Source organism: Aspergillus luchuensis, chromosome 6, assembly GCF_016861625.1.
Source record: "Aspergillus luchuensis IFO 4308 DNA, chromosome 6, nearly complete sequence".
Lineage (NCBI taxonomy): Eukaryota > Fungi > Ascomycota > Eurotiomycetes > Eurotiales > Aspergillaceae > Aspergillus > Aspergillus luchuensis.
The window spans coordinates 3,508,510-3,520,933 of record NC_054854.1 but is presented as its reverse complement, the minus strand read 5'-3'; the positions used below and the strand labels follow the sequence as shown (position 1 = coordinate 3,520,933).

General features: G+C 49.5%; 2 protein-coding genes across 2 annotated transcripts; both read right to left on the bottom strand.

Annotated features, from left to right (window-relative positions):
* Positions 1–6: 6 nt before the first annotated feature.
* On the bottom strand, positions 7–6,534 carry SEN1 (putative tRNA-splicing endonuclease; the record flags this gene model as incomplete). The annotated part of the gene is made up of 4 exons (XM_041693427.1): positions 7–111; positions 173–271; positions 323–6,449; positions 6,512–6,534. 4 exons carry the CDS (start codon positions 6,532–6,534, stop codon positions 7–9), a joined length of 6,354 nt encoding a protein of 2,117 aa, XP_041546714.1.
* Positions 6,535–7,704: 1,170 nt separating this feature from the next.
* Positions 7,705–12,411, bottom strand: AKAW2_61215S (uncharacterized protein; the record flags this gene model as incomplete). Its single annotated transcript, XM_041693426.1, has 4 exons — positions 7,705–8,605; positions 8,653–8,882; positions 8,935–11,871; positions 11,932–12,411. 4 exons carry the CDS (start codon positions 12,409–12,411, stop codon positions 7,705–7,707), a joined length of 4,548 nt encoding a protein of 1,515 aa, XP_041546713.1.
* Positions 12,412–12,424: the final 13 nt, after the last annotated feature.

Below are 12,424 nucleotides of genomic sequence, written 5' to 3'. Positions count from 1 at the left end.
CATTATCTATCTCCGCTTTGGCCTAATGAATGGATCGGCTTCCTTCTTTTTCCGCATCGGGGGAGGTCGGGCGCCATTCCCGGGTCTTGGTGGTCCAGAACGTGGGGGTGCCTACAGGCAAAATCAAATTAGTAAACAGTGTGTCATATGCTCATATGGAGACCAAACATACGTTGGCGGGGCCCGGTCCTGGTTGAGGACCGTTGATAGTAGCTTTGCCTTTGTCAAGAGGACCATACGCTGGGCCATCCCGAGATGGTCTTACCAATCCCTACAGAAGTGATTAGTTGTTATCGCAAGCAAGTGTACAGGTTACTCTTACCTCTGTATTGGATGGAATGTTAGCATCAATCTTGCCACGTCGCGGACCCTTGGGAGCCTCGGGTGGAGGAGCGTTTGCTTTATCAGTCCGCGGCCGCGAGGCCTTCGAAGCATTTGTCGGTGGCGAGTCGTTACGTTTCCTCTTCACTGGGCCACTGCCATCATCACTCGGCGTAGCTTGGACAACAGGCACCTTGGGATCATGACCTCCGAGTTGCCTTTGTCGTTGGCGCTCCGTTCTTTGCTTCTGGTTCTGTACGTGATAGGACTCCTCCCGCGCAATTTTGGATCTCTCATGTTTCGGTAGAGTCTTAGTGGATCGGCACTCGCGTGAGACATGTCCAAACTGTCCGCATTCCACACATCGCGGAGCAGTACAATGGAAGCGTGTGTGCCCAGTTTCCCCACATCTGTGGCAGGTACCCCTGGTTGCCTCTTTTGCGTCAATATTGTCGCAGTTATGTGTCATGTGAGCGAAACTTCCACAATATCCGCACGTGCGGGTCTCATCCAGGCCATTTCCGCCTCCAGATGGGCCATCGGGAGGCACCGGAGGAGTTTCTTGTTCGGAAACAGACACTGATGGGGAGTTACGCGCAGATGCTGACGAAGGTCGTGAGACAGGTGCAGCCGATGCAGCCCTCGACTGCACCACTGAAGCCTCAGTCTGTGCATCCAGCATGTCGACGTTCTGATACCCAGTGAACTGTGGCCGCTGGAGGATCTTGAGTACATCACCATCCGTATATACATTCCTTCGGCGTGCGTCTTTAATTAAACCATTCCAAAACTCGCCTTGGACAAGCGCCTGAGAATTTCCCAGAACCCAAAGAGATGACTTGGCACGTGTGAGACCGACGTTCATACGACGGATGTCGGCCAAGAAACCTATGCCTTTATTGGAGGCTCGCACACAAGAAAAGATGATAACTTCGCTTTCTCTACCCTGGAAAGCATCCGTTGTGTTGAAGTCGATTTTGTTGAAGATCTCGTTGCCATATCTGGCAGCGAACTGTGTCTTGAGTTCTCTCAGTTGGCCCTTATATGGCGTAATGATACCGATCTTCCGATCGAAATTGAAGGCACGGAAATCTGTCACCAAGCGTTCATACAGCTGCATAGCCACCCTAAGTTCTGCTATGTTGATCAACGAGTGTCCCTTTGCAGCACTCTGATGAAGACCTTGCACGTCGAAAAATCGGTAAGGGCTGAGAAGTTCACTTTGATGCCAAGGCCGAACGCGAAGTTGAGCCATGTTAGGACCATCTTGTAGTCGGCCATCGTAGAACGCAGAACTAGGGAAAGCACTGATTTCTGGATGCATACGGTATTGGATATCCAGCAAGTGCACATCCCTCGGGTGGTTGGCTTGCATTCTGACGAACAGACTTTGCTCGTATTGGAACTTGGAAGCGACCTTTGACAAGACAGTTGGCGGTAATTGCTTGGGATCACCGACGAGAATACATTTAGAACAACCGTACTTCAACGGGATCAACGCACTCAATTCAATCGACTGTGCCGCTTCATCAATAACAACGGTTTCGAACTCGATGCTGAGGTTTTGGAACATTTCGTGGCCACTTCCGCTCAGCGTCGCACATATAACATGAGCGCCATCGATGATCTCCTGCTGAATACGTCGCCTAGTTAGTTCAGCGTCTCGAGCTGCCGAGTGGTTCTTGTCTCTGGCGCTATCAATCTCCTGACTCAGTTGTGTCTTCTTCTTCTTTAGCAGGTCAAATTCTCGCTCCAACTCCGCAGGAACGGGCAATCCTTGTGCTCGGCACTGATCCATCCGAGCCCGAGTCTCCTTGAAAGCGGTATCTGCAGCTTTGTGCTCCATGTAGATTTTCTGTAGATCGCGCTCCCCTGGATCTTTGCGTGCTGTCTGGTTTAACCTAGCGTTGACCAACTCATCTAGGGTGACGTCAAGTACATTGGTGTTGATAGCATCGCTTCTTCCTAAGCGGATAACAGAGAGCTTCTCCTGACGACCATGTATAGTCTTCACTCCCTCCTTGAATCTCATGACCAACTCGTCAACAGCGGCATTACTGGGAGCGCAAACCAAGAGCTTCTTCGATGTAGTCGTCCTTCCACCAGCAGGCTTGGCATTTCCCATGGGTCGTGAAATAGCAACACCTTGGTTACCAAGGACATTACTCAATAAGGCACCTACGAGTGCCACAATTGTCTTGGTCTTTCCAGATCCTGGAGGTCCCTGGATCAGAGTGAAAGCATCATTATCAAGCGCAGACTTGATTGCTTTGGCTTGTGCAGAATTGACTGTATAATTCTCTGCAATGGGCTTCAGACTGGCATCCGAGTAATTCAGGATCGGTGATGGCTTCGCTCTTACAATCTCTTCACAGAGGTCATAATACTGCAAAGCCATGAGTGCACCATATTCACGTTCCAGTGGGGTTAGGGACGTAATCTTTGCGCCCCAGATTATGGCTCCCGGACCAAGAGAATTGATGAAAGGATTACCGGGGTTAACTCTATAGGAAATCTCGACCATTCCCTTCTTTCTGTTGATGCCAGAGACCCTGGCTAAGCAATGAGGAGCCGATGAATCGCCGGTCGGTGAGCTTGCTTTCGACAGCAGGACAATGTCGGCTTCACCAAGCCCAAAGTCCTTGGCCTCCATAGCTGGTATAGCCGTACTGACTTCGACGAACGAGTCCACAGACAACCGCGTGGCAACTTTCACTTCAAAAGGCTTAAATGTACCCTCTTCCTTCGAGGACTGAAATCCTTGCCATGCCTCCAGGATAAGGAGCGGCTCGAATGTTCTTTGATATTCGACAGGGTCTCTGAAAGCGTTAGAAACTAGGCTGTAATCCGTACGTCCGGAGTTTGGCGGAAGATCGCCATTCGCGAAGAAGTCCCAGGCAAGTATTGTGCGGTGCAAAGAGGAGAGATCGGGTGCGAGTCGTGCACGCATATCTTTTGCAGACCGCACTTGCTTGATCTTCTTGACTGGCCCTTGTTGCTTCAATGACATCCGCTTGCTCTCCTCGTATGCCTTAACCGCATCAGGCTTCCTGGTTTTGGCCCCGAAAAGCTCTTTATCGATCTCATCTTCGCTTTCTGATTCCGATTCCGATCCAGATGAGACCATCATACTCTCAGCAGGGGTGTGGTCCTTGCCCTTGACTCCAATTCCAGCAAGCCCAGAGCCCTGTTCAGCGGTCTGCTCAGCCACACCTAGCGCGGGAAGGCCCTTCTTTAGGCGCGCTAGCTCAGCCATATCACGCTTCTTCTTGGCTTCTCGTTCTCTTTCCCGCTTCTCACGGAAAGCTTGGACAGTCACAGCTGGTCTTAAGGGCGCTGGGGATGGTTTGGGGATTGCTGGAAGGGCCTTGGCAGCTCTTTCTGCCTTTTTCTTGGCTTCTGTAGCTACCCTTTCCTTATTGAGCTCGACAGACCTCGACAGCTGAAGCAAGACATCATCTGGGACGTTATCGTCATAGTCATCAGCGGACCTAGACGGGCTTGGGGTGGCTGAAAGCTCGGCTGGTTTGGCGAAAGCCGTGATCGTGCTCTGCTTCTTGAGGCTGGCGGTGGAAGCAGTAACAACAGGCTTCTTGTAGTAGGCTTCAAGAGCTCGTACAAGCTCCGCCTTTTCGCGCAGTGTCAATATAGTCTTAATAGAACCATTAACTGCCACGCCCTCGATGAAGCTCAATGCATCCTGTTTCACGGTGGTTACGCTTAGTTCCCCTAAGCGTCGCAGAATCTTAGACACAAGCCCAACCAAGGTTGTCGCTAAGTATTCATCTTTCAGCCGAAGCCATTTGACCATTGCGCTCATCGTTGTGGTTGCAGACTTGAGGAAGTTCTCACGGGCAGAGTTCTCTTGATTTGGATCTGCGTCAACGACAGCGCTCAAGAAGACACCATACTGCCCGAAAAGGAGATCTGCAAATTGGATGGTATCTCGACAGAACTCTAACATCACAGCCTTGTCGTTTCCTCTCAAGTGCCATGTCTCTGTCTCGTCGAAGATTGTTGTCAAAGCTTGCCAGAGATACTCCCAGAGTTTCTGCAGTGACAATACTTCCCTGCGGTCAGCGAGTTTCCGTGTTCTCAGCATGCCAGTTTGACTATCGCAGAGGATATCAACAATGTCCGTCCCTGTGTGTAACATCCTCGGGGCAGAGGCAAAGGTCTTCATGTTCGAGATGCGTCGGAAAGACCAACTCAGCCCATACATGGTCGTGATGAAGAAGGATTGCAGAAGATGGGAGATTGCATCCCGCCGAGCAGACTGACCGCTAACATTCTTGATGAGATCAACAGCAGCCTGGTAAGTGTTCAAATCTGCCGCGAAAAGAGCAGAAATCAGAGCACTACTAGTATCTTGACTCTTGAAAAGTTCATCAAGATGCTCGGGCCTAAAATCTGCAAGGCGCTCTATAATTTGGCAGGAGAGATGAGTGAGATGCCCGTAAATAACATTGAAATGTGTCTTCTCCGGGCTAGATTCTCCTTTCGTGGGAAACTTCTCGAGACCGACCAGCGGCAAAATTCCAAGCAATGCCGACGTTGACAGGGCCAGATTGTCTTCATGCAAATGTTTGACGACTGCATCCCATATAGTAGCCGAATATGTACTCACACCATGCTGTAATGTATTGTGTCGGAGGATAACTTCGTAATCACTCTTGAGCGATTGGCACTCGAGAGCAAGCGTGTTGCGAATGACATCCATACAGAGAGAGGCTATTTCTCGCTGACGACCCTGCTCAACCGCAAACTGAGGAGGCTTCAGAATGGTTTCAATATTGGCGCTTACGACGCCCAGGGTCTCTGACAACACAATACGCTCCACAGATCCCCTTGACGACTCGTGGTCGGTGAAACTGCGAAGTGTATGGAGCAATATCGCTAGTCCGGTATGAAAACAATGGTAACGGGCGAGATTCGGGAATCGCACATCTTGCAATCGGTCAAGAAGCTGGTAGACAAGGGATCTGCAGGCCGAAGGTTGATGAGCACCTTTCAGTGACGACATGAATGGACTAATCCATGACAACATGTCCTTCATTGCAGATTTCTCGTACGGCTCACCCTCAGTAGCTTGCATCAAGAAAGCATCCAACTGAGGGTTATAGAAGACTAGCTCAATCAAGGCCTGAGGCGATATTGTTTGCATTGCATCCCAGAAGTCACCCGGTGCCTTTTCCAGGAATATCTGTATGGTGTTCAGGAGGAAGCGTAGCCCGGGAGATTGGATACCGAGGTGGTCCACAGAGAGGCGGCAGGGATCAATTTCCAGCGCCCGTAAATGATGGGTAATCTGGTCCTTGTCCAATCTTCTTACGACAAGCTGCATACCACGCCACAGCCGTTGGATTACAGCTAATTGCGTCGGCTGCTGGGAAGCCGTCCTTAGCGCATCAAGAAGCCCTTCTTTGACTGCCCAGTCGAATTCCATTGTCGTCGGGGGACGAGCGTAACGCATCCAAGAATGGATGGCCCAGAAGCTGCGGTTTTGGTTGGGGTCAAAAAGAAATCGAGTGACGGCGGGGATGTAGTCAGACACTTTCAGACTGCGTTTCGTCTGTATTAATTTGAACGGTACATCAAAGTACTCCTGCAGAAGGCTGTCATTACGGAGCATAGCGTCACAACTCAAAGTCTCAAATATTGAGAGTAGAGAAGCTCGATCCAGCACATGGAGCCCGATCTCTTGGGGCGGGACTTCTTTGAGCTTTGCTGTCGCCGTTGTGAGATTTCTTGTAATACGCTTGATGTCCCATTCGTCAAGCAACCGAGAAAACTTGTCAATATCCTCATCATCATAACTTTCCTTGAGATGTTCCATGAGCCATATCTTTCCTGTATAGTATTGCTTGATGCAGAGGTCGCACTTCTCAAGTGAGTCGTCCAATTTTCTCCATATCCACGTCTGTACTTCCTCCACCCCCTCTTGATTATACGCCAATATCCTCATGCATGACAAGAACTTCTCCTTGCGGCTGTTGGCCTCCGACACCAAATCCGCAACAGACTTCCCAGTTTCATCCACTTGGTTCACATCATCGTACCGCGCATGGTCGTCATCGTGTTTTCGGGGGCAAAGAATATGAATACTATCGGGGAGCGATTGTAGCTCTCTGTTGAACAAGAGTTATTACGCGTCAGTAGAAAGCAATACTAATATGAAGTCTATACCCACCCAATAATATCCATGAATTCCATGGCTGTCTCTTCAGTATTTCAGCTATGTCAGGGAAACAGCGCATTCCTCTAAAAACAGGCCGAGATCGAGCTTTCTCTAGCGACAACGCAAAGAAAGAAGCATCCCAGGGTAGCCTACTATAGAACCATGGCTACCCGTTGCAACTGAGCACCTGAGGGGAAATTAGAGAGTCGGAATGTGCTCAGCACAAACCGGCGATCAAGTGTGTATAGACTGGAGGTGATGGCAATGACCGGAATGAGAAGTCAGATCTGGTCCACACCGTGAGTCAAGAATTGCACCCCCCGAGTCAGCTAGGGGAAAAGAAGAAGTGAGAAAAGGGAATAAGATTCGCAAAGAGAGAAAGCCGATTTGGAGAAGTGAAATGAAGGACGGAGTAAACCGGCGCGGTCCTTGCAGTCGTCGTGATTGGAGGACGTCAAAGGCGGTGAAGCCGTGTGGTCAGCCACTTTACGCGCCTTGACGCGCCTCGAGGCAAGATTCGCCTTCCGCTTCTTTACCCAAATGGGAAAGTACAGACCAATTCCAGGAGTGGTGGTGAATCTACACCGATTCACCAAATTCAAGGTGGATACAAAGGAGTCTTACGGAAGTGATACCCGCATCAGCAGTACTCATTGAGTTCTTCGGTAGAATACATAAGTCCCATAACCTCCACCCCGCATATGATTCGTTTCCACGTGCCGGCCCCGAAGTACTAGTACCAATCCAAGAAACATATGCGGAGATGCTTGAAATCAATTGAACAGAAGGGATAAAGAAGAAAGGTTCCTTGAGTGAATGCGCATTTGGTAGAAAATCTTTGTACAGGAATTAGAAGGAAAGGGTTTGTGTGAAGACTTTCAGGCCGTTTGTCATAGCATAGGGCCTTCAGTGTCGGTAGAACGAAAGAACTGGGGGTGACCCCAGGCGCTGATGAAATCAATGCAAAAAAGTTATAACAGGAGATAAAATCACACTTGCGCCGGACCTCCAACCGATTCTGAACCGAACGCCTTCTATCGGGGAATATGGGAATTTGCTCGTCAAACAGAAATGGGTAACAGATTGATTGCATAGACAGAAAAGGAGACAGGGTTTTCGTCAAGGGAAACATTGAAAGAACAGTGTTTGAAAATGAGAGGCGCGGAAAATATAAAGCTATGTACGCTGCAAGATAAGAGACGAGGTTATATGGCGTGGAACGGAGGGTCGTGAGCACCATGGAGAGGGCTATGCGGTTCTTGGGCACCAGCAAAAGATGACTCTCTTGTCAGCTCTCCTGCTGAATAATCGTGAGGCACACCGAAGCCATGTTGTACTCTCTCGAATGAATGTCGTGTTCGTTCAGATGATTGATGAATATAATCAACTGGCTGTGCATGAGGCAGTCGAGTCGTGTCAAGGCTTGACGCATAATTTGTCCCGTTGCTTCCGCGTGGCCGGTGAGTGTGAATGGTGGGAACGATGGAGGGAGAGTATATCTGCTGTTCATCCGAAAAGGGATCTTGTTTCAAGCTGGGTTGAATAGGCTTCACGAAGTCGGAAGATGTCGACGACTCATCACTAAAGGCGGTAGATCCTGCTGCTGCCGCCGCTGCCGCCCTCGGAGGAACTGTTCCTTCATACTGGTCCAGGAACTTGAATTTACCCTGAGAGACCTGCTCACGAATGATATCCACGTCGAGAGGGAAGAAAACCTTTTGAAACGCTTTAACAGTGAAGCGCGGCAGGAGGCATATCGTAACCGTCAACAAAAGCACAACCCAATATGACAGGGCACTGTACACTTGGGCCCCTGCGTTGTAGAAGGTTGTTGATGCTTCCAATGAGGAGTAGATGCCGGTCCAAAGGAAGATAAGAAGGGAGCTGACGACATTAATTAAGACCGTTAACCAATCCCAGCGGTAGCAGTTCATCAAGATGTAGGTGTTGCTAGCAATAACAGCACTGGAGCCCACGAGGACACCCATTCGCGTCCGGTCACTGACGTCCTTGCCATTAGAGTGCACAAAAGTTGACGGGCTGTACAAAAGATAGGGCATGAAGAAGCAAATGATGGACTGATAAAAGCCATCGAGCATATAAAGCCTATTTCCGTTAGTGATTGTCTCACTAAATAGCAGATCACGCCATACCAGAACTTTAGTTGTGACCATTCCTTCTGCTCAATGCCTCTCATGTACAACTGGGGAACGGCTAATGAGACTTTGTCGTCAACATCTTGGTCAAATATGCCCATCAAGATAACGGGCAATGACGTGAAGGCGACATTGACTAGAACAATGTATGTGTAGTCGAAAAGGTACGAGCCGTCGAAATTATTGAAGAATGAGTACCAAAACAGAGCAATCGTCCAAACCAGATTCTAGGGGTAGGTCAGCTCGCTGTAGATGGGGGCTTTGTGCAGGATACTGTACCTTATAGAAAAAGTTTGCAGTTGTTTCTGCCATCCGTCGGTAGGAATATCTTCCATGGACCAGAACAAGGCGCTGCAAGAATCGAAATTGGCCGATGGCATAGTCAGAGGACATGGCCGCCTGGCCACCTTCTTCACCAAGTATACCGACACCGATATCAGCCTCCTGAATCATGGCGACATCATTGGCGCCATCACCAATTGAAAGAGCCATAATGTTGAGACCATTCTTGACCAGCCGCACGACAGCCGCCTTCTGAGCAGGACTCACGCGACAACATAAAACTGATTTACACTGCTTGCATAGTAGGAGAAACCTCTGCTTCAGCTCATCGCCGAGCATCAACTTGAGCGTATCACCGTCAATAACAACGGCATGTGTTGGCGGTGGCGGCCTATGATCGTGACGAGCGGCAAGAAGTTCTGCATCCGAACCAATCAGTCCGAACCGCTGCAGCTGGTTGTCCAGTTCCTGTGATGCGCGCTCTAGCTGATCTCCAGGAACATTGAACACTATCAGCTCCATATCATTGCTGAGAAGGTTGCATGAGTAGCCAATGTTGATCGCAGTCTCGACCTTGTCGCCAGTGAGAACCCATAGCTTGATTCCTGCATCTGCTAGCAATGAAATGGTGTCCGGAACCCCATCTTGCAATCTATCCTCAATCGCTGTACCGCCTATAAGCATGAGGTTTTGCTCTATCTCGCTTGCTACCTGCTCGAGCTTCTCTTCGCGGTCAGTGAGAGCAGCAGCAGCCGAATCATGTTCCTTGCTCCACGCTCGGTATTCGTCTTCACTGAGATCTCGATATGCAATACACAAAGTTCGCAGACCTTCGTTTGCAAATATTTCCAAGTGCTCTGCAGTTGTCTTTCGAAGCTCCTGCTGCTTGCCTGGGGCCAGACGCGAATAGATGATACTATCCGCACCCTTACAGAAGAGCCGTATACTACCATCAGGCATGCGGAGGATTGCGCTCATTCGTTTTCTCGTTGAGTTGAATTCCAAGGTATTGAGAACCGTATATGTCCTCTCCTCGCCGAGGACGTTGACAATAAGATCATCATTTGATCGGCCAAGAAGAGTAAAGCCACAGTCTCTTGCTGTGCTGACAAGAGCAGCCTCGTCTGGGGATTGCGCTTGAAACTCGATTTGCGGGGGATCTCCAGGAGTATGCTCGGTAATGACAGTATGGCACACCGCAAGGGCTAGCATGAAGTGCTCTGTTGCTTTCCGTTGCTCCTCACCGGCTTGGCCGCCCAAGTCCGCGACGTAGCTTGGCGCTATAAAAGTCAAGTTTTCCTCGCGCATATAAGGGTTGTCATACATTTTGCGAAGCATATCAACCATCATGACTGTGTCGGCAGCCAGCTTTTCGCGGGCTCTTGCGGCTACAGCATCAGCGTCGCCTCCTTCTCGTCGAACAATGCCAATCTGCGCTTCCGTGAATGCTTCGCCATACGAGACTCCATTGATGGTACACTTTTTGAAATCCATGACATTCTGAGTCAGCGTTCCAGTCTTGTCTGAGAAGATGTATTCGATTTGACCGACGTCATCGGAAATATTCCAAGACTTGGGTACACATGACATTCCCAGCTTGTCATAATACATAAACACATCACTGTGAATAAACACAGCTTGAATGGTTCGGACAATTTCGAGTGAAATATATAGCGAAATAGGCACCAAGTTTTGGAATAAGATGACTGCGACCCAGAAGGTAATGAGACCGGTAACAGCAGGTGTACTTCCGTATGACCCAAAATCAAAGTAGTCAAGCGATGCTTCAGGATCACCCCAGGCGATCCCGTTGCCAATGCCACAGATAAGGCACATGATGAATAGAATGACGAAGTTATATATGACGTTCCAATTAAGATCCTTGGCGAGCCGAGGCTTTTTGGAAGGAGTTTCACCAGAGTTCAGCATGACTTTGGTTTCTTCTCCGGTAAAGATAACGACTCCGAGGGCCCATTCTGTATTGCGAAGGAAGCAACCGCGGAGGAGCACGTTGTTGATTGTTATCGGCTCAACCATCTCCTTTCGAGGGGTGTCTGAGTAGGTTGGATCGCGCTGTTCCCAGCGCAAAGCACCATTGTAGGCATACAGGTTCGGGTGAGGAGCCTCGCTATCAATCACGAACTCACATTTTTCGCAATCTCTAGCATGTCGAACTTGACGCCCACAATTTAGGGCTTGCCTGACCTTCAGGTTCGTTTCACCATCCAAACTCTTCGTTTCCACGTAGCACGCGCCGTCCGGGTCGGAAGTCGAGAGCAGAACGATATCAGCGGGGATTTGATCCCCATTGTACAAACGAACAAAGTCTCCAACTTGGATATTTTTCCAAAAGTCACGCTTGAAACGAGCATTACCCAGCGTCTGCTTTGACATATCCACTATACTGCCGCCTTTCGGTGGATGAGCAGCAGGAGTTGGAGTAGCCAAGCTATCCCGAGCCAATTTGTCGGGGTGCAAATATTGGTCATGATTGCCAACTGGAAGTGGCCAGTCCGGGCGTGCCTCTGGTGCTGGTGTGGAAACGGGAGTCATCTGGATAGCGTCGTCCTCGTCTTGCTGGGAAGACATTGAAGCCCTTGGCGATACGGTCGTCATAAATGTCAACCGCCGGTTGTCTTTGACTTGTTGCTGAGAGTTCTTGTTCTTCTGGGCAAGGCCCTTCATCGCCCTGTAGGTCTGGACCGTCGCCCTAGTACACGCTTTTTTGAACTGGCGCCAGAGAGATACATTATCCTCGGTAGAATTCACGTTGGTCCAGTCTATTAAGCGGTATACGGGAGAGTTGTTCAGTTCGTTGTCCAGAACTGTACGCCGAAAGTCTTCGATGGCATCTTTGATCGAGGTAAGCACAACAATGACGATAAGAGGCACGGTGTTAAGGGCGGGATCAGAGACGCCGAAGATCGAGAAAAACTAGAGCTTTCAATGAGCGTTTCCAGTACTCTGCACTATATCTCAAGGATAGGGTCATACACTCAGAATAATGATGAAGAGGAAATAGATATTTGCAATGTTCTGGAACTGGAACCAAATGTTTTTCGGAACGAAAGACAAAGCAGTATATTTTGCGGTCCGGATCTTGTTTCTAGGATACGCTGCCATGGGACGGCCGTCTTCGTCCCTTTCGCTCTCCGGTATAGGAATATTGAAGTAAATGCGTCTGTTGCTAGATCCCGTAGGGCTTTCCGTGCTTGTAGTTGTTTGTTGAGAAGTAGGTGATTTCATCGACGTAGGGGAATTGGCTGTACTTGTTTTCGGCATCTCCTCCTTCGCATCTAGGTTCTTCTTATGCAAGCGATCCACTATTGAGACGCGCTTCCGGGTGCCGCCTGCGCCGGCTCTGCGTTGTGTTGCCCATCGTTGGCGCTTTGTCGGTTTCGAAACGTTGCTGCTAACCTCCCGGATGTCGTTACCGCTGTCATTGAACTCTGCGCCCAAGTCGATTGAAGCCATTTAGGCTACTGTC